Raw genomic sequence first — 16,903 nt, 5'->3', positions numbered from 1 at the left:
ATGCAAATCCATTCAGATCCTATTTGTTAAACAAAGCAAGTATCTCATATAATATTAACAGACAGAAAATATGACTTTACAAACTGTATTGTAAATAAATCACATCAACATCTTCATATTAGTCAATAATATTCCTGAAATTAATATAAAACTGACTGAATATAACTTTACACACATTATCATTAGTAAATAAAGAGACTCAGTGATGGGCTGAACATCTGCAGAAACGCAGCTCATTTAGAGACGCCCCAAAAACACCAAAGAACACCAATCAATGATCATTTCAGCAGAAATTACACTAAAGAGCAATATTATATCTGATATAGGGTTGGGCCGATAGACAAAGCCATCAACTATCGCTGCAGGCCAATAGACAACACAATGTAATGTAATGTGTATTTATATAGCGCATTTATTGTGTATGGCCATACACCCAAAGCGCTTCACAATCATGAGGGGGGTCTCTCCACACCACCACCAGTGTGCAGCATCCACTTGGATGATGCGACGGCAGCCACAGGACAACGACGCCAGTGCGCTCACCACACACCAGCTATTGGTGGAGTGGAGAGACAGTGATAAAGCCAATTCGGTGGAAGGGGATGATTGGGAGGCCATGATCATAAGGGCCGATAGAGGGACTTTGGCCAGGACACCGGGGTTACACCCCTACTCTTTCACGAGAAGTGCCATGGGATTTTTACTGACCTCAGGACCTGATTTTAATGATTTTCAGGACCTCGGTTTTTAACGTCTCATCCGAAAGACGGCGCCCACTGACAGTATAGTGTACCCTTCACTTTTACTAGGGCATTAGGACTCACACAGACCACAGGTTGAGCGCCCCCTGCTGGCCTCACTAACAACAGCAACCTAGTGTTCCCTAGTGGTCTCCCATCCAGGTACTGACCAGGCTCAGCCCTGCTTAGCTTCAGTGAGTAACCGGTCTTGGGCTGCAGGGTGACATGCTGAGCCGGCATCACGATCCATCGCCTGCCCCCGCACAAACCCGCTCGTAAAAATTACACACTAAGGCCACGTTTGCACTAACACGTCTTAGTGTTAAAATGGCATTTTAGAACGAAAATTATCCACATCCACACCATGTTTTACCTAGCATTTTTGAACAATCCTATGTCCGCAGAAAAACGCACATCACGTGACCACACACACACACACACACACATCCACATGCTGTCATGCGCTCCTCTGAGATCCAGGCAGAGAACAGTGCACGTCGGAGAGTTTATAAGGATATAGCGCTGGACTGCGTCTCACTATAGTTGTTATCCGTGATGAAGCTCCGGGAGTCTCTATGCATTTGCGGGACTCATAATGCCCGCAAACAAGTGATAATCTCCAAGAAATAGCTCGTCTCCCTCCTGGTCTTCAAAGAAGTCACACACCCTTCTCATCCCCGGATCCCTTCTCGCTCTTCAGACAACCCTACACGTCCCCCTTGCTTTTAACATGATGGCAAGGCCATCGTCTATCGCAATGTTTCAAATTAGACATCATACGTTGCCAAATTGGTCAACATCGCTCAACCCTAATCTGGTATAAACAAGGTTTTTTCTCATATTTGACCTGAAGTATTAAATATTCACAACTAATAAACAAAAAATAAATACATTACAGCATATGCTCATTACCTTATCAGACATTGCATTTCACAATGTTAAAGTGATTTGTGGCAGCATTTATTTAATGGAAATGTTTTTTTTTTTACCTTAGTGTCCCCAGTTTACAGTGTTGACTCTTCAGTCCATCAGAAAGAAGCTTCACTCCTGAATCCTGCAGGTCATTGTTACTCAGGTCCAGCTCTCTCAGCACACAGTTTAAGGATTGTAGAGCTGAAGACAAACTCTCACAGCACTGAACAGTGAGATTACAGCCCTGTAGCCTGTGTAGAGGACAAAGAGCAACAAAATCAGCAGTAAGAAATGAGCAGTGTTGAGTGTCCATGAGTTCAGTCTACAGTGATAAAAGTAACACTGAAAATAAACTATAATATAAAACTATATATACTATAAGAACACTAAAATAACACGTCCTAGATCTGAATGAATGAAAGGACAAACACATTGGCATTTGGTCTCAAAAGGGGTCTGAGGATCTCATCTCAGTACCTAATGGCAGTCAGGCTACCTCATGGTGTTGTACCATGATGTTGGGCTGCAACCCCCACCTGTGGCATTAGGCCTTCATACCACCCTCATACCCTCATAAAAAGAAAATATATTATTTTTATTGATTTATTGATTGATTGAAACTACATTAAACTAAACCCATATTCCCCCATTCATATGACTGTAATGAATTATTGAACAGATTATTAATAACTAATAAGAGAGCATTTTACTGAGCTCAGTGTGAAGTTTAGTGTTTAGGCCTACAGTAAATGTAATATTATACTATTTCTCTGATCAGAAAACAAACACAATTATCCAAGAGCAACACTGTGTTAGATTTGAGCAAATACACATCAACAAATGTCCTATTCAGCTGGAGGAGCACAGGGATTTGAGTTATTTTCCAGGATAAACTGTAAAGCAAATGAAGTAGATTATTAAATAAGTACAAATGTTGTTTGTGTGAGTAAAAAGTCAAGAAAAGTTTGTTAAATACGTTTAGAAATGATGAAATAAATGAGCAAATAAGGAAACAGAACACTGCCGCCGCGTCCCCATGCAGTAATATGCTGTATCAGCGATCTCACAGGGGGACGATATGGCCAGCTAAAGATTTTCTGTTAAAGCAGGGCAGTGATTCACTAAACTGATCTGAGTCTTCAGTGCAGACTGATGTGTGTCTTCTGTGATCAATCAATGAATACTCACAGAGCTCTTCTGCAGTTTCCCACAGCTGGTGTCAGTCTCCGTCTTCCTTCATCTGATGTGTTGAATTTATTAGAGTCTAACTCATCCAGCGGCTCCTCTGACATCTCAATCATGTAGGAGATTGTTGAGCAGTGAGCAGGAGAGAGTTTCTCCTCTGAGTGTTTGTCTGATTTCACAAACTCCTGAATCTCTCTGGCCAGAATCTGATCTTTTACCTCCAGCAGACAGAGGAACAGATTGATGGATCTTTCAGCTGAAAGATGTTTATCTCTCTTGATCTTGTTTTTAATGTACTGTGTGATTCTCCTGATGTTCTCTGAGCTCTCTTCTGTGTGTGTCAGCAGATCCTGGAGGAGTCTCTGATTGGACTCCAGTGAGACGCCAAGCAGAAACCGCAGGAACAGATCCAGATGACCATTACTACTCCTGACAGCTTTATCTACTGCTGAACTGAGCAGTTTATACAGAGACTTCTCAGAGCTGGCCTGGAGATGTTGATTATATGAATATTCTTTCACATAAATCACCCTCAGCGGTTCTCTGTTCTCTTTTAAATGGCAGTAAAACACAAAGAAAGCCGCCAGAAACTCCTGAAAGCTGAGATGGATGAAGCTGTAGACTTTCCTCTGATGAATCACAGATTCCTCCTTGAAGATCTCAGTGCAGATCCCAGAATACACCGAGGCGTCAGTGACGTCTATGCTCTCTCAATCAGGTCCTCCTCATAGAACATCACATTGCCCTTCATCAGCTGTCTGAAAGCCACTTCAGCAAGTTTGAGGATCTCTCCTTTGTTGGACTGCAGGAGTTTCTCTGGATCTCTCTCTTCATACTTCGGCTTCCTCATGTTGATCTGAATCAGCAGGAAGTGGATGTACATCTCAGTCAGAGTTTGAGGGATTTCTGCACTCACATCTTCTTCCAGGAGCTTCTGAAGCACAGTGGAGGAGATCCAGCAGAAGACAGGTATGTGGCACATGATCTGGAGGCTTCTTGCTCTTCTGATGTGGGAGATGATTCTGCTGGCTTGATGCTCGTCGCTGATTCTCTTCCTGAAATATTCCTCCTTCTGAGGCTCAGTGAATCCCTGAATCTCTGTCAGACGCTTGATGTATCTGGAGGGGATCTGATGGGCTGCTGCTGGTCTGGAGGTGATCCAGATGAGAGCAGAGGGAAGCAGATCTCCTTTCAGGAGGCTCCATATCAACACAGCCACTGATGAAGATTCAGTCACAGCATAAACTTTCTCCTCATCTGATGAAGATTCAGTCACAGCACAAACTTTCTCCTCATCTGAAAAGTTGAGTGTGATTCTGCTTTCATCCAGACCATCAAAGATGAACACAACTCTACACTGCTCATAAATCTTGGGCTCCAGATCTTCAAGTTCAGGATGAAAGTCCAGCAGAAGTCTGTGAAGACTGTACTGATGATCTCTGATCAAGTTCAGCTCTCGAAATGGAAGCACAAACATGAAATCTACATCCTGATTGGCTTTTCCCTCGGCCCAGTCCAGAATGAACTTCTGCACAGAGACGGTTTTTCCGATTCCAGCGATGCCTTTAGTGAGAACAGTCTTGATCTGGGCTTTCTCCTTCTCCATCTTCTCCTCATGTCCTGCTCCAGCTGAGGCTTTAAATATGTCATTGCAGTAGACTGGAGTGTGTTGTGAGGGTTTTGTTCTGGCTCTTTTCTCCATCTGTAAAACCTCATGTTCTTCATTCACTCCTTCACTCTCTCCTTCTATGATGTAGAGCTGTGTGTAGATGCTGTTCAGGAGGGTTTGAGTCTCTCCATGGTTGATTCCCTCAAATAATCTCTCACACTTGTTCTTCATGCTGGTTTTGTGCTGCTCTTTGACTCTCTGAAGTTCATCATGTTCTGGTTGGAGTGAATCCTGCTGCAGGTCTCCAGTCTGATCATCCCTATCCACACTGCAGGAACAACAACAACACAAAGAGTCAATGAGCCTGAGTGTGAAGATCCTCTAGCAAAGTCATGTGTGTTTTCTCTGAACCAGCTGAGACACAATACACAGATTTAATCTAGAACCAAACTACAGTAATACAGAAACTGTCCCAGATCAGCAAGAACACACTTCAGTCTTCAAATCTCTCTCATGGCTCTATTGTGAAGCACTTTAAACACAGCATACTGATCACCACACACACACACACACACACACACCACATACTGATCACTTTAAACACCACACATTGAAGGTTGTTGTGATCTTATACTTGTTAAATGTTTTGCATCTCAATCTCAGCTGTCTGAATCTTTCAGTACTTCACCATGACTGTGTGTGTTCTGCTTCTGTCCTCTGTCAGCTCACTTTCTGACTGAATATAGTTTTTGTTTCTCATTATAATCTCCAGATCACACAAGCGTATGCTCTCAGAGTTCAGGATTTCAGTAACAGCACTTTATTAAGGTAATAAACAAAGAAGATTTAAACAAGGATCTATTGTAACTGTAACAATTAGAGCATTAATACTTTAGTCACTTATTACTGCTTCAGTACTTCACTAATGATCAGATATGAGTGTGCCGACATTCAGTTTTAAAGTCTCCTGTAGTTGTAATACTTGTTAATGTCTGATCTTCTAGTAACACAGGATCATATAAATGCTGCAGTGTGATCATGTGTGTGTAGAGATGATCTACCTGACAGCAGGTCGTGTGTTTTCACTCTTAAAATTTATTGATTCAGTCATAGACCAGTCACTCTTCATAGACACACAGCTGGGCTCTGCTTCTGCTCTCTTCTGATGAACTAAACTAAAACAGAGAAGATTAAAGTTCAGCGCTGCACACACTGGAGTCAACACACCAGATATTCAGTCATTATTTAAAAATCACTTAACACAGCACTTTATTTTATTTTTATCTGTTTGTGTCACATTTTTAAATAAAGATAAATGTCAGGGTTCTGCCACTCTGGTCTTGTAAATTCTTGTTTTGGTGGCAGATCTCGGACACTACCTGTGTCTGGTCCTGTTTCTGTCTCTGTTCTGCGTCCCTCAGATGCGTGCGCTCTTGTACTCGTGTTTGTGTTTTCGTCTGTCAGCAGCGTGGTGTTTCATTCCCAGCGTCTCAGTCTTGTTGGTTTCGGTTTTGGTCGGCGCAGGGATGAAGCATGCACGCTGCGTGTGTGAGCGCACGGTGAGTGTTTTCATTCATCGTGTGCTCGTGTCTTGCGTCTTTTGTCAAAGCACGTGGCTCGGTGTTTACATTGGTTTCACGTGCTTTTGTCATGTGCTTCAGTGTTGTGTTATGTGAGCGCATGGCTTGTATTGTCTCTCTGTGTCATGCGCTCTCCCGTCTATTGTCTAGTCCCACCCTCCTTGTTTACTCATTATTAGTTTGTCATGTTCACCTGTGTGTCAATTTACTTTTTGCTTTATAATCCCCCTCATGTTTTCAGTCCTTTGCCAGTTCGTCGTCGCTAGTTTCCTGTCTTGTTGTGTCCAGCCCTGTCTTGTCCTGCCAGTCCTGCCAGCCCTGTCAAGTTTGTTTTTGCCTTTGTATTCATGTTTTCCCCTTCGGGGTAGTTTTGTTTTGCCTTTTATTTTTATTTGTAGTTTATAATAAATATTTCTATATTTTTTCTGCAATTGGGTCTGCACTCCTTTTTTTCCCTCACCGATCGTGACAGTACGAACTGGCCAAAATGAGGACCCAGCAGAAGGATGACTCCTTCCTCAGCCACATGCCACAGCTTCTCCGTCTGCATGCCCTGCGGCAACATGGCTCTGAGCTAAAGGAGTTTGCGGAGAGGTTCCGTATGGCAGCAGAGGGGCTTGGGTTCAATGACTGGGCTCTTTTGAATCTCCTGAACTTCGCTCTTGATAAACCCCTCTATCCTCTGCAGATACAGAGATTGGTGGGCTACTCGTACAAACAGTTTGTGGACCATATGGTTAATCAAGTTGCCCATGAATGTCGTCAGGATAGAATCTGCTCTGTTCTTCCACCAACAGACCAACCTGAACCCAGCTCACTGCTGCCTCCCACAGAGAAGAGGAAACTGAGGAGGAGGAACAGGTCTTCCTCTATCATTACCCCTCTATTGGTGACAGAACCTGCTGCAGCCCACCCAGCTACAACCCTGGTTGCAGCATCACCCAGTGAAGCACCCGCAACAGACACTGCACCAGTCCAGCAGACAACTAGGTATACTGCGGTGTCTGAAGAGGTGGCCAGCTTCCCGCCACCAAAAATAAGGAAGCGTAGGAAGAGAAAGGGCTCCTCCACCATACTGGCTCCAGCCCCAGAGCGCCCTCCAGTGTCAGCTCCAGCCCCAGAGCACCCTCCAGTGTCGGCTCCAGCCCCAGAGCGCCCTCCAGTGTCGGCTCCAGCCCCAGAGCGCCCTCCAGTGTCGGCTCCAGCCCCTGAGCGCCCTCCAGTGTCGGCTCCAGCCCCTGAGCGCAGCTCAGTGCCAGTCCCAGTCCGGCTCCTTGCCCTGCCGGCGCCACCCAGACGTCTTGCCCTGCCGGCTTCAGCCCGGCTCCTTGCCCTGCCGACGCCACCCAGACGTCTTTCCCTGCCGGCACCACCCAGACGTCAAGCCCTGCCGGCCCCAGCCCGGCTCCTTGCCCTGCCGGCACCACCCAGACGTCTTGCCCAGCCGGCTCCAGCCCGGCACCTTGCCCTGCCGGCACCTACCAGACGTCTTTCCCTGCCGGCACCTACCAGACGTCTAGCCCTGCCGGCCCCAGCCCGGCTCCTTGCCCTGCCGGAACCTACCAGACGTCTAGCCCTGCCGGTCCCAGCCCGGCTCCTTGCCCTGCCGGCCCCAACCAGACGTCTTGCCCTGCCGGCCCCAGCTCGGCTCTTTTCCCTGCCGGCCCCAACCAGACGTCTTGCCCTGCCGGCCCCAGCCCGGCTCCTTGCCCTGCCGGCGCACCCCAGACGTCTTGCCCAGCCGGCCCCAGCCCGGCTCCTAGCCCCTCCGGCTCCCCTCTGGTCTTCAGCCCCGCCGGCTTCCCTCTGGTCTTCAGCCCCGCCGGCTCCCCTCTGGTCTTCAGCCCCGCCGGCTCCCCTCTGGTCTTCAGCCCCGCCGGCTTTAGTTAAGTCGCCTCTAGACCAGCCGGCTCCCCACAGGCCTTCATCCCAGCCAGCTCCCCACAGGCCTTCATCCCAGCCGGCTCCCCACAGGCCTTCATCCCAGCCAGCTCCCTACAGGCCTCCTGCCTTGCTATCCCAGGCCGATCCTCCTTGGGTTGTCCCTCCTGCTCCACCTTGGAGCATGCCTCTGCCACCCTGGACTGATCCTCCGGCTTCACCCTGGTTCCCTGCCGGGGTCCCTGACCCATTGCACCTGTCCTGGACTGTCCCTCCTGATCCTCCCTGGTTTTGCCCTCCCATCCCTCCCTTGTTTGTCTTGTTGGGTCTGACTTGGCTCCCCTCCCTCCCCCCCTTCATGTCTTGCCTGTTCACCTCCCTGTCTTGTGTTTGTTGATGTTGTTGTTGTCTTGTGGTGTTTCTTGTCTGTCTTGTACCTTGTTCGATGTTCCCTTTTCCCGCCAGGTGGCGTCCCTTTTTGGGGGGGGGGATGGGGTAGTGCCAGGGTTCTGCCACTCTGGTCTTGTAAATTCTTGTTTTGGTGGCAGATCTCGGACACTACCTGTGTCTGGTCCTGTTTCTGTCTCTGTGTGCGCGCGCGCCGTCGTGGGTGTACGCAGAGTGTGCGCGCTCCTGCTTGACGCGGCCGCGCGCGCGCTCTGCGTCCCTCAGATGCGTGCGCTCTTGTACTCGTGTTTGTGTTTTCGTCTGTCAGCAGCGTGGTGTTTCATTCCCAGCGTCTCAGTCTTGTTGGTTTCGGTTTTGGTCGGCGCTGGGATGAAGCATGCACGCTGCGTGTGTGAGCGCACGGTGAGTGTTTTCATTCATCGTGTGCTCGTGTCTTGCGTCCTTTGTCAAAGCACGTGGTTCGGTGTTTACATTGGTTTCACGTGCTTTTGTAGTGTGCTTCAGTGTTGTGTTATGTGAGCGCATGGCTTGTATTGTCTCTCTGTGTCATGCGCTCTCCCGTCTATTGTCTAGTCCCACCCTCCTTGTTTACTCATTATTAGTTTGTCATGTTCACCTGTGTGTCAATTTACTTTTTGCTTTATAATCCCCCTCATGTTTTCAGTCCTTTGCCAGTTCGTCGTCGCTAGTTTCCTGTCTTGTTGTGTCCAGCCTGTCTTGTCCTGCCAGTCCTGCCAGCCCTGTCAAGTTTGTTTTTGCCTTTGTATTCATGTTTTCCCCTTCGGGGTAGTTTTGTTTTGCCTTTTATTTTTATTTGTAGTTTATAATAAATATTTCTATATTTTTTCTGCAATTGGGTCTGCACTCTTTTTTTTCCCTCACCGATCGTGACAATAAAACTACCCACGAACAAATCAAAAATAATTTTGGTTAAAATAATAAAAATCATCATAGGAAAATGTCAAGTGTAAGTCTAATACCTGCATCTTGTTGACAAATCCTGATCTCCAGCAGTGTGTGTGTTACCCATGGTGGATCTGAAGAGTTTGATTTCCAGCAGAAACTCTAGAAGAAACTGATGAACAATCACAGATCTCCAGTCATTGATCAGCCTTCATAATTCAGCTGAATGCAGGAATAGATCAGCAGCTGAGACACTCAAATCCAGAAGCTCATCACGAGTAAACTAATGAAGAATCACAGCGTCATCCGTTAGATCAGGATTAAAATATAATCTTACATACAAATTCACATAAAGCTTACAGGTTTTGTTAATAGATTAAGGATTTAAAGCTGTTCTGCGTTGTAAATGGTGGATTCTGTCTGTTTAAAATGGTGACACAACAACTAAACACTTTCACTTTCGTTTCTGAAGGAGCGGCAGATGATGAGTTCAGTGAAAAACATCCGTCACAAACACTCTAAACAGAGCAGAGAAGAGTCAAACAGCTGCAGGGTTATCAAATTTTACTAGGGTGATTTTACCTGAAGCAGTATAAACACTGGACACAGAGAAGACAAAACAAACACATACTCGGATATCCTCCGCCTCCTCCTATTCTTTTTCTTCTTCTTGTGTGGCGAGTTATAGAGAGCAGCGTAAAGCTGAATACTGCCACCTGCTGTGCTGGAGTGTGTATGATAATAATATGTGTACAGTTTGATCAAATCAGTGTCATAGAGCTCAATGTAGATTTGTAGAAAATAAAATTACTGCTTTCCCATATATACACTCTAATCTTTCTTCATGAAGTCTAGCACAGCTTGTGTTATATTCCCCAAGTGTGACTGCTCTGATGAGAACAGCACAGGCATTAAGAGGCTCAGGAGTTGTCCTGTTGTGTCGCTGCACCAATAATCCTCTCGTGTGTAACTGTAGATGAAAGCATTGTGTCTCTGTAGTGGTTTAAAGATCAATATGATCATTAAAATATACTATTAAATAAATTGGATTCATTAAAAATAAAAAAAAAACAAACACCAGTTAAAGAGAAAATGACAAACGTAATTCATGGAGTGTCCGCTAGGGGGTAATCTAGAGCTGCAGATAGTAGGCATTGTTTAACTGCACTGTGTGACAACCTTTTTTTATTAACTCAATGCCACAAGAACGATTAAATTTCACATATTTCTGAAAAAGAAAAAAAACAGTATATATATATATATATATATATATATATATATATATATATATATATATATATATATATATATATATATATATATATATATATAGTAAAATTACATTTACATGAAATTGAATGTTTTTGGAGCATTACATGTTTTCAGTGCTTTTTGTTTTGTGATTGTTCTAAAAGATTTACATATACTTTAAAGTCACTCACAAAATGGGTAAAGTTTGGTTTACATTAAGCCCACTTTTTCTTATGTATATGTAACCCCGCTGGTCCTACGCCACCCAACCCACTCCGAGCTGGTATCGAACCGGTGACCTTCCACATGGGAATCGGGTGCTCTACCAAGGAGGCTAAAGACCATGGCCCCTAGCGTCTGTCGCTAGAGCACCTTTAGAGGTCAGAGGAGTGAGGTTTAGCTGGCCTCCGTTACACTCACTCCCCTAAACCTCACTCCCACTCGGGTCACGGCACCAATGTAACCCCGCCAGTCCTACACCGCCCAACCCGCTCCGAGCTGGTATCGAACCGGCAACCTTCCGCATGAAAGTCAGGTGCTCTACCAAGGAGGTTAAAGACCATGGCCCCGATTGTCTATAAATAACATGTATGATATTTGCCTAACAGCATAGACAGATTAAAAATATATTGTCCTTTACAGTTCAAGTTCTCATTACCAGAATAAAACAGTACATCAAATAAACCAATTTCTATCTTATACTCCATTTTTTTTTTGTTAATAAACAACTCCAAATCCTTCCAAAATATTCTTGAGTAAATACAATGAAAAAAAAAAGATGCAAAATTGTTTCTTTTTCTTGACCACAAAATTCACACATATATGAAATATTGAATTTAAATCTTTCCAGAACATGTTTAGCAGCATAACGTCTATAGAGAATTTTGTACGACACTTCTTTAATCTTGTTATTTAAGCAAAACTTATTTGTCAACTTATTTGTTTACTTCAAGAAATATAAGCAAATAATGAAAGCCAAAAATGTCTTGCTGTAGGTAGAACCAACAGACGGAGAGCATTCTTTATAACCTTATTGTTACATTGTTGTTTTAATACATCAATATTTTCTATGAAACTGTTTTGACTGGGTTTACCTATGCTGATCCCTTCTGAAATATAATTTTTAAAAGCAAGACCACACGCTTTGGAATTGCATCCAAAACTAGAGCGAATTCTCTCTGTTTAATTGTTTTTTTTTTTTTTTTTAAGAAATTCAGTATAAGATAACACATATTCCAGAGGGTTAACAAACTGCCTCACTAACAGAATACCATTACTGAACCAATTCTGATCAAGTTAAGATTTATTTTTTAATAAAACATCCTTTTTGTTCCATATGAAATAATTGTGGGGTGAAGAATTGTGTTTATATATCAATTTCCATGATAGAAGGGCTTGCCTATGGAAACTTGACAATTTAACTGGAAATTTGTCAACAGAGAAATTACATTTTAACAAAAAGTCTACGCCACCCAGAGTATTGAATATAAAACTGGGAAATACATAGTAATAATTAATAAATTCAATCAATCAAAAGTGTCATTAAGAGTTTTATAATTTAAAACCTCCAATCCGCCGTGCTCTTTAGGATTACAAATAACCTCTTTTTTAAATAATGTGGTTTATTATGTAAAATAATTCATTATTTTACATTGATTGGCATGATTTTGTAGGGGACTGATTGAATCATGCATAAAACAATTTACAAGCATAGATAAACAGGGCAAAGACAAAACTGCTGAGATAAACAGTGTTTTTTTTTTTTTTTTTGGAGCATTCAGTACAGAAATTGAATAATCAAATGTAAAATAACACTAGTCTTCTTTATATAAAAAATAAGTACAATAAATATTTGTTTAAGATATAAAAGTTATAATTTCTTGTGCCTGAATGTATTAAACTTTGAAATCACATGCAAATAATACTTTTTTATTTAATTTTGGTTAAAATCTGCAGCTACTCCACAAATCACATGTACTCTGAACTCCTGTGCTGCTCAACATTGCAGATGTGACTACTGCAGATGGGCACATTGCAATATTAATGCTGATAAGATATATTGTACAGCCTATAATGAAGAATATCATTGCTTAGCTTGCTTTAAACACTTGAAAATGAGCACGAATTTTTGGTTGGTTCGTTTTAAAAGATTTTAGCTTTTTTTGCTATATAAAGTGATAAGCATATGGGTTGTTCAAATAGTAAACTCATTTAATGTATCATCCTTTTAATTTAGGCCTACTTATGTTTTTTTTTTTAAATGTAACAAAATTGTTAGATTTAAATCTGATATTAAAAAGGCATTGTATATTGTGTTTTCCAATCCTCAGAAGGTAACACAATTTCCCCTGCTTTGGGAAAATCAGTACTCCTGTGTTTTTAATGTAAAGTGACTTTCTGAAGATACATGACAAGCTACGTAAATATGTCTTTTAAAACAACACAAGTATCACTGTGATTTATCTGAAATAAAACACACTATAATTTGTGCAGTGTAGTGTGGTTTATTTTTTCCGACAAGGCAAACTGTTTGAAAGAAACAAGCGAACGCGTGCTAAAAACAGGAACAATACAATAGACACGGGTGTCCATGCAAATAATTACAAAATTTTATAAACTCTGTGATGAAATAAACACCGGACTTACGAAAATACAGCAAAACAACCATGAACTGTTTCAGTTCGTGAAGTGAATTCATGACGTCATGATTTGTGTACATGGAATCAGCCGTAAAGATGCGCATGCGCTGTGAATGGGGGAACAGGGGAACTGAATTCTCCGGAACACCGGTGTTCCGGAGAATTCAGTTCCCCTGTTCCCCCATTCACAGCGCATGCGCAAATTTTGTAACTATTTGCATGGACACCCGTGTCTACTGTATTGTTCCTGTTTTTAGCACGCGTTCGCTTGTTTCTTTCAAACAGTTTGCCTTGTCGAAAAGAATAAACCACACTACACTGCACAAATTATAGTGTGTTTTATTTCAGATAAATCACAGTGATACTTGTGTTGTTTTAAAAGACATATTTACGTAAATTGTCATGTATCTTCAGAAAGTCACTTTACATTAAAAACACAGGAGTAAGGATTTTCCCAAAGCAGAGGAAAGTGTTACCTTCTGAGGATTGGAAAACACAATATACAATGCCTTTTTAACATCAGATTTAAATCTAACAATATTGTTACATTTAAAAAAAAACATAAGTAAGCCTAAATTAAAAGGATGATACATTAAATGAGTTTACTATTTAAACAACCCTACACAATGCTTATCACCATACACACACACACACACATATATATATATATATATATATATATATATATATATATATATATATATATATATATATATATATATATATAAACTAGCAAAAAAAGCTAAAATATTTTAAAACGAACCAACCAAAAATACGTGCACATTTTCAAGTGTTTAAAGCAAGCTAAGCAATAATATTCTTCATTATAGGGTGTACAATATATCTTATCAGCATTAATATTGCAATGTGCCCATCTGCAGTAGTCACATCTGCAATGTTGAGCAGCACAGGAGTTCAGAGTACATGGGATTTGTGGAGTAGCTGCAGATTTTAACCAAGATTAAATTAAAAATTATCATTTGCATGTGATTTCAAAGAGTTTAATACATTCAGGCACAAGAAATTATAACTTTTATAACTTAAGCAAATATTGATTATATTTATTTTTTATATAAAGAAGACTAGTGTTATTTTACATTTGATTATTCAATTTCTGTACTGAATGCTCCAAAAAAAAAAAAAAAAACATAAAACATAAAACACTGTTTATCTCAGCAGTTTTGTCTTTGCCCTGTTTATCTATGCTTGTAAATTGTATTATGCATGATTCAATCAGTCCCCTACAAAATCATGCCAATCAATGTAAATTAATGAATTATTTTCTAACAGAGCTATTTAACCAACCTGGTGAAATTGTATTTATATCACAATATATAAGGAAGAACAACAAAATATTGCAATATTAGTTTTATTTTGTTTTTTCAATATCGCACAGCCGTATTCTGCCAACACATGACTGGTGATAACCACATCAATCACAGGCAATCTGAAAGATCATGCAGGGTAATTACCCACAATTGCCTCAACATTAATATAATGTTTAACAGCTTTTGTTAATTTAACAAGAATTAAAGGTACATAAATTGTTAAAAATAAAAAAGTACCCATTTACCCAAGCAGGTGAATGTATATGGTCATTGTGTAGTCCACAGAAATAACATAAATCACTGTAAATACACTTTTCTGAACATAAAAGAGTTTAGACATAATTATACCATTAAAAATGTCACCAGCATCATTGTAGTGCCTTTCAAATGCACAAAAGGTAATATATAGGAGTTAACACTTCTTTGGGCAATGTAAAAAATTCCCATGCCTTTTCAATGGAAACACTTATACATAGTAAAAAAGTTTTCAAAAGTTAATAAAAAAATTGAGCCTATCTTTTAATTGTATTCTGTGCTGTATCCATAATTTTTGTTTAAATGCCCTTTCTGCAGATGAAAACTGTTGGAGACAATTATTAGATTAAAAAGAAGTCATTGTATTGTTGTTTTGTTTTTTTTTAATCCAGGAAACTTCCCTTGCTTACAGAAAATCTGTTCCCATGTGTTTTCATATGCAGATAAGTGACAAATGTTTGCATTAAAAGTCTATGCAATTTTTAAACATTACAAGCATCATCGTGACTTACCTAAAACAAGAGACACTAATTTTGCAGTGCTATTTTCTCGACAAGGCTTATTTGAAAGACAATGCTTGTTTGAAAGAAACACGAGAAAACACGCACATCACGCACACATTAACAACAAAACAATTAATGAGCGCATGCAAAAATTACAATTACAAAATGTAATAAAAAAATTGTTTAATGCAACCAACATTGGGCTTGTTAATACAGCAAAACCAACATGAATTGATTCACTAGCGAAGCGAAAGCATGACGTCATTACTGAGAATTAGCGCATGCGCTGTGAAGGGGGGAACAGGGGGAACTGAATTCTCCGGAACACCGGCCCCCTAGGCGCCCTAATTTGGCGCCCTAGGCAAGATTTCAGGTGGCGCCCCTTCACATCGCAGTAAATTCCACTGCTAGTGTTCAGTCATAAGAAACTAAATAGCTTTTTGATCGACTACTGCAAGGGAAAACATCAGATAAATATGCCAATGCAATTAACAATATTGCTGAACAGATTTAATATTTACACATTTGCTTGAGGAAGAAATGATGGGGACAGTTAAATGGAGTTTAAGGATCATCCGCATTCTTCCTGTTAACGGAAGCTCTGCTTTCACTTTCGATTTCCTGACTGCTTAAAGTTTATTTTGTGCTGAATGATGTGAAATTATCGAGTCAACCTGATATAGAAGTGCACAAACACTTACAAGTGATAACAATAACCCATTATATTGTTCAAATGACCGTGTTTGGACTGTGTTTAATCGGTGTTTGAGGCTTTGAGCTTCAGGAGCAAACAGTGCTGTAAATCACGCTTATAAACACACCAAACACATATAAACCCCTTCATCATCTCCACAAATCAGCTTAATGTAAAGTGTTAAACTCACATGCAGAAGTACAGACGCTCTTGTGCAGTAGGAACACGATGTGAGCTCGTTTGACGCTTTCGGTTTGTCAACTTCTTCTTCAGTATTTTGGCGGTTGTCAAACTATAATGTGCTTCACCGCCTCCTGCTGGACTGGCTGATTCTAACATGCAGAGAGACGCGGGGAAAATCTCACCATAAATTCAAGGGAAATAAATCGCTGATTAAAGAAAGAAATCCGGTTAAAATTGTAAATTCTTTCTAACAGACCAGATTCTTTCAGACATCCCACCCAGCAATAGTTCGTCGAAAAGACGTCGAAAAGACGACATTGTCAGACGTCCAAACAACGTGGAAAACAGGTGGGAAAGTGAAAGACGAAACTACGTCTTTTTAACGTCGTCGAAAAGACGTAATTGTAAGACGTCCAAACAACGTGGAAAACAGGTGGGAATGTGAAAGGTGAAAAGACGTCTTTTTCATGTCGTCGAAAAGACGTAATTGTAAGACGTCCAAACAACGTGGAAAACAGGTGGGAAAGTGAAAGGTGAAAAGACGTCTTTTTCATGTCGTCGAAAATACGTCAATTTTAAGTCGAAATCTGGTTGTGAGAAATACCTTTATAAACGTTTTAGAAAATTCACATAATTCAGAAATTCAACATTTTGTTTAAAAATATTATTTATTAGCCTAATATTTGCAGACAAAAGTAATGACAAAACATGTATTGGTCAATTTAACATTAACAACAACAAAAGCATCAGATAGTGTTTTCAGCTCTGCGTCTGCCACCGCCAGACCGTACAGGTGATCTCTCAAGGCCCTGTAAATTCGGTGGCTGTTGTG

General features: G+C 41.2%; 2 protein-coding genes across 2 annotated transcripts in view; both read right to left on the bottom strand.

The window, feature by feature from the left end:
- The window catches only part of LOC137491160 (uncharacterized), a 9,315-nt gene extending 6,342 nt beyond the window's left edge, over positions 1-2,973 (bottom strand). The window contains exons 1-2 of the mRNA XM_073947700.1: positions 2,841-2,973; positions 1,730-1,903 (exon numbers count right to left, since the gene is read on the bottom strand). Coding sequence (XP_073803801.1) covers positions 1,730-1,903; positions 2,841-2,953 — 287 coding nt within the window. The 5' untranslated portion in view covers positions 2,954-2,973. The remainder of the gene's footprint in view (positions 1-1,729; positions 1,904-2,840) is intronic.
- A 157-nt stretch (positions 2,974-3,130) lies between these two features.
- Positions 3,131-16,156, bottom strand: LOC141381660 (protein NLRC3-like). Its single transcript, XM_073947588.1, has 4 exons — positions 16,079-16,156; positions 9,296-9,501; positions 5,508-5,621; positions 3,131-4,774 (listed from the first exon to the last, which is right to left on the bottom strand). Exons 2-4 carry the CDS (start codon positions 9,343-9,345, stop codon positions 3,538-3,540), a joined length of 1,401 nt encoding a protein of 466 aa, XP_073803689.1. The 5' UTR covers positions 9,346-9,501; positions 16,079-16,156; the 3' UTR covers positions 3,131-3,537.
- Between the last annotated feature and the right edge of the window lie 747 nt (positions 16,157-16,903).

This window comes from Danio rerio, chromosome 4 (assembly GCF_049306965.1).
Source record: "Danio rerio strain Tuebingen ecotype United States chromosome 4, GRCz12tu, whole genome shotgun sequence".
Taxonomy (NCBI): domain Eukaryota; kingdom Metazoa; phylum Chordata; class Actinopteri; order Cypriniformes; family Danionidae; genus Danio; species Danio rerio.
Note: the sequence above shows the minus strand (reverse complement) of the source record. Positions and strands in the feature narration are given on the sequence as shown.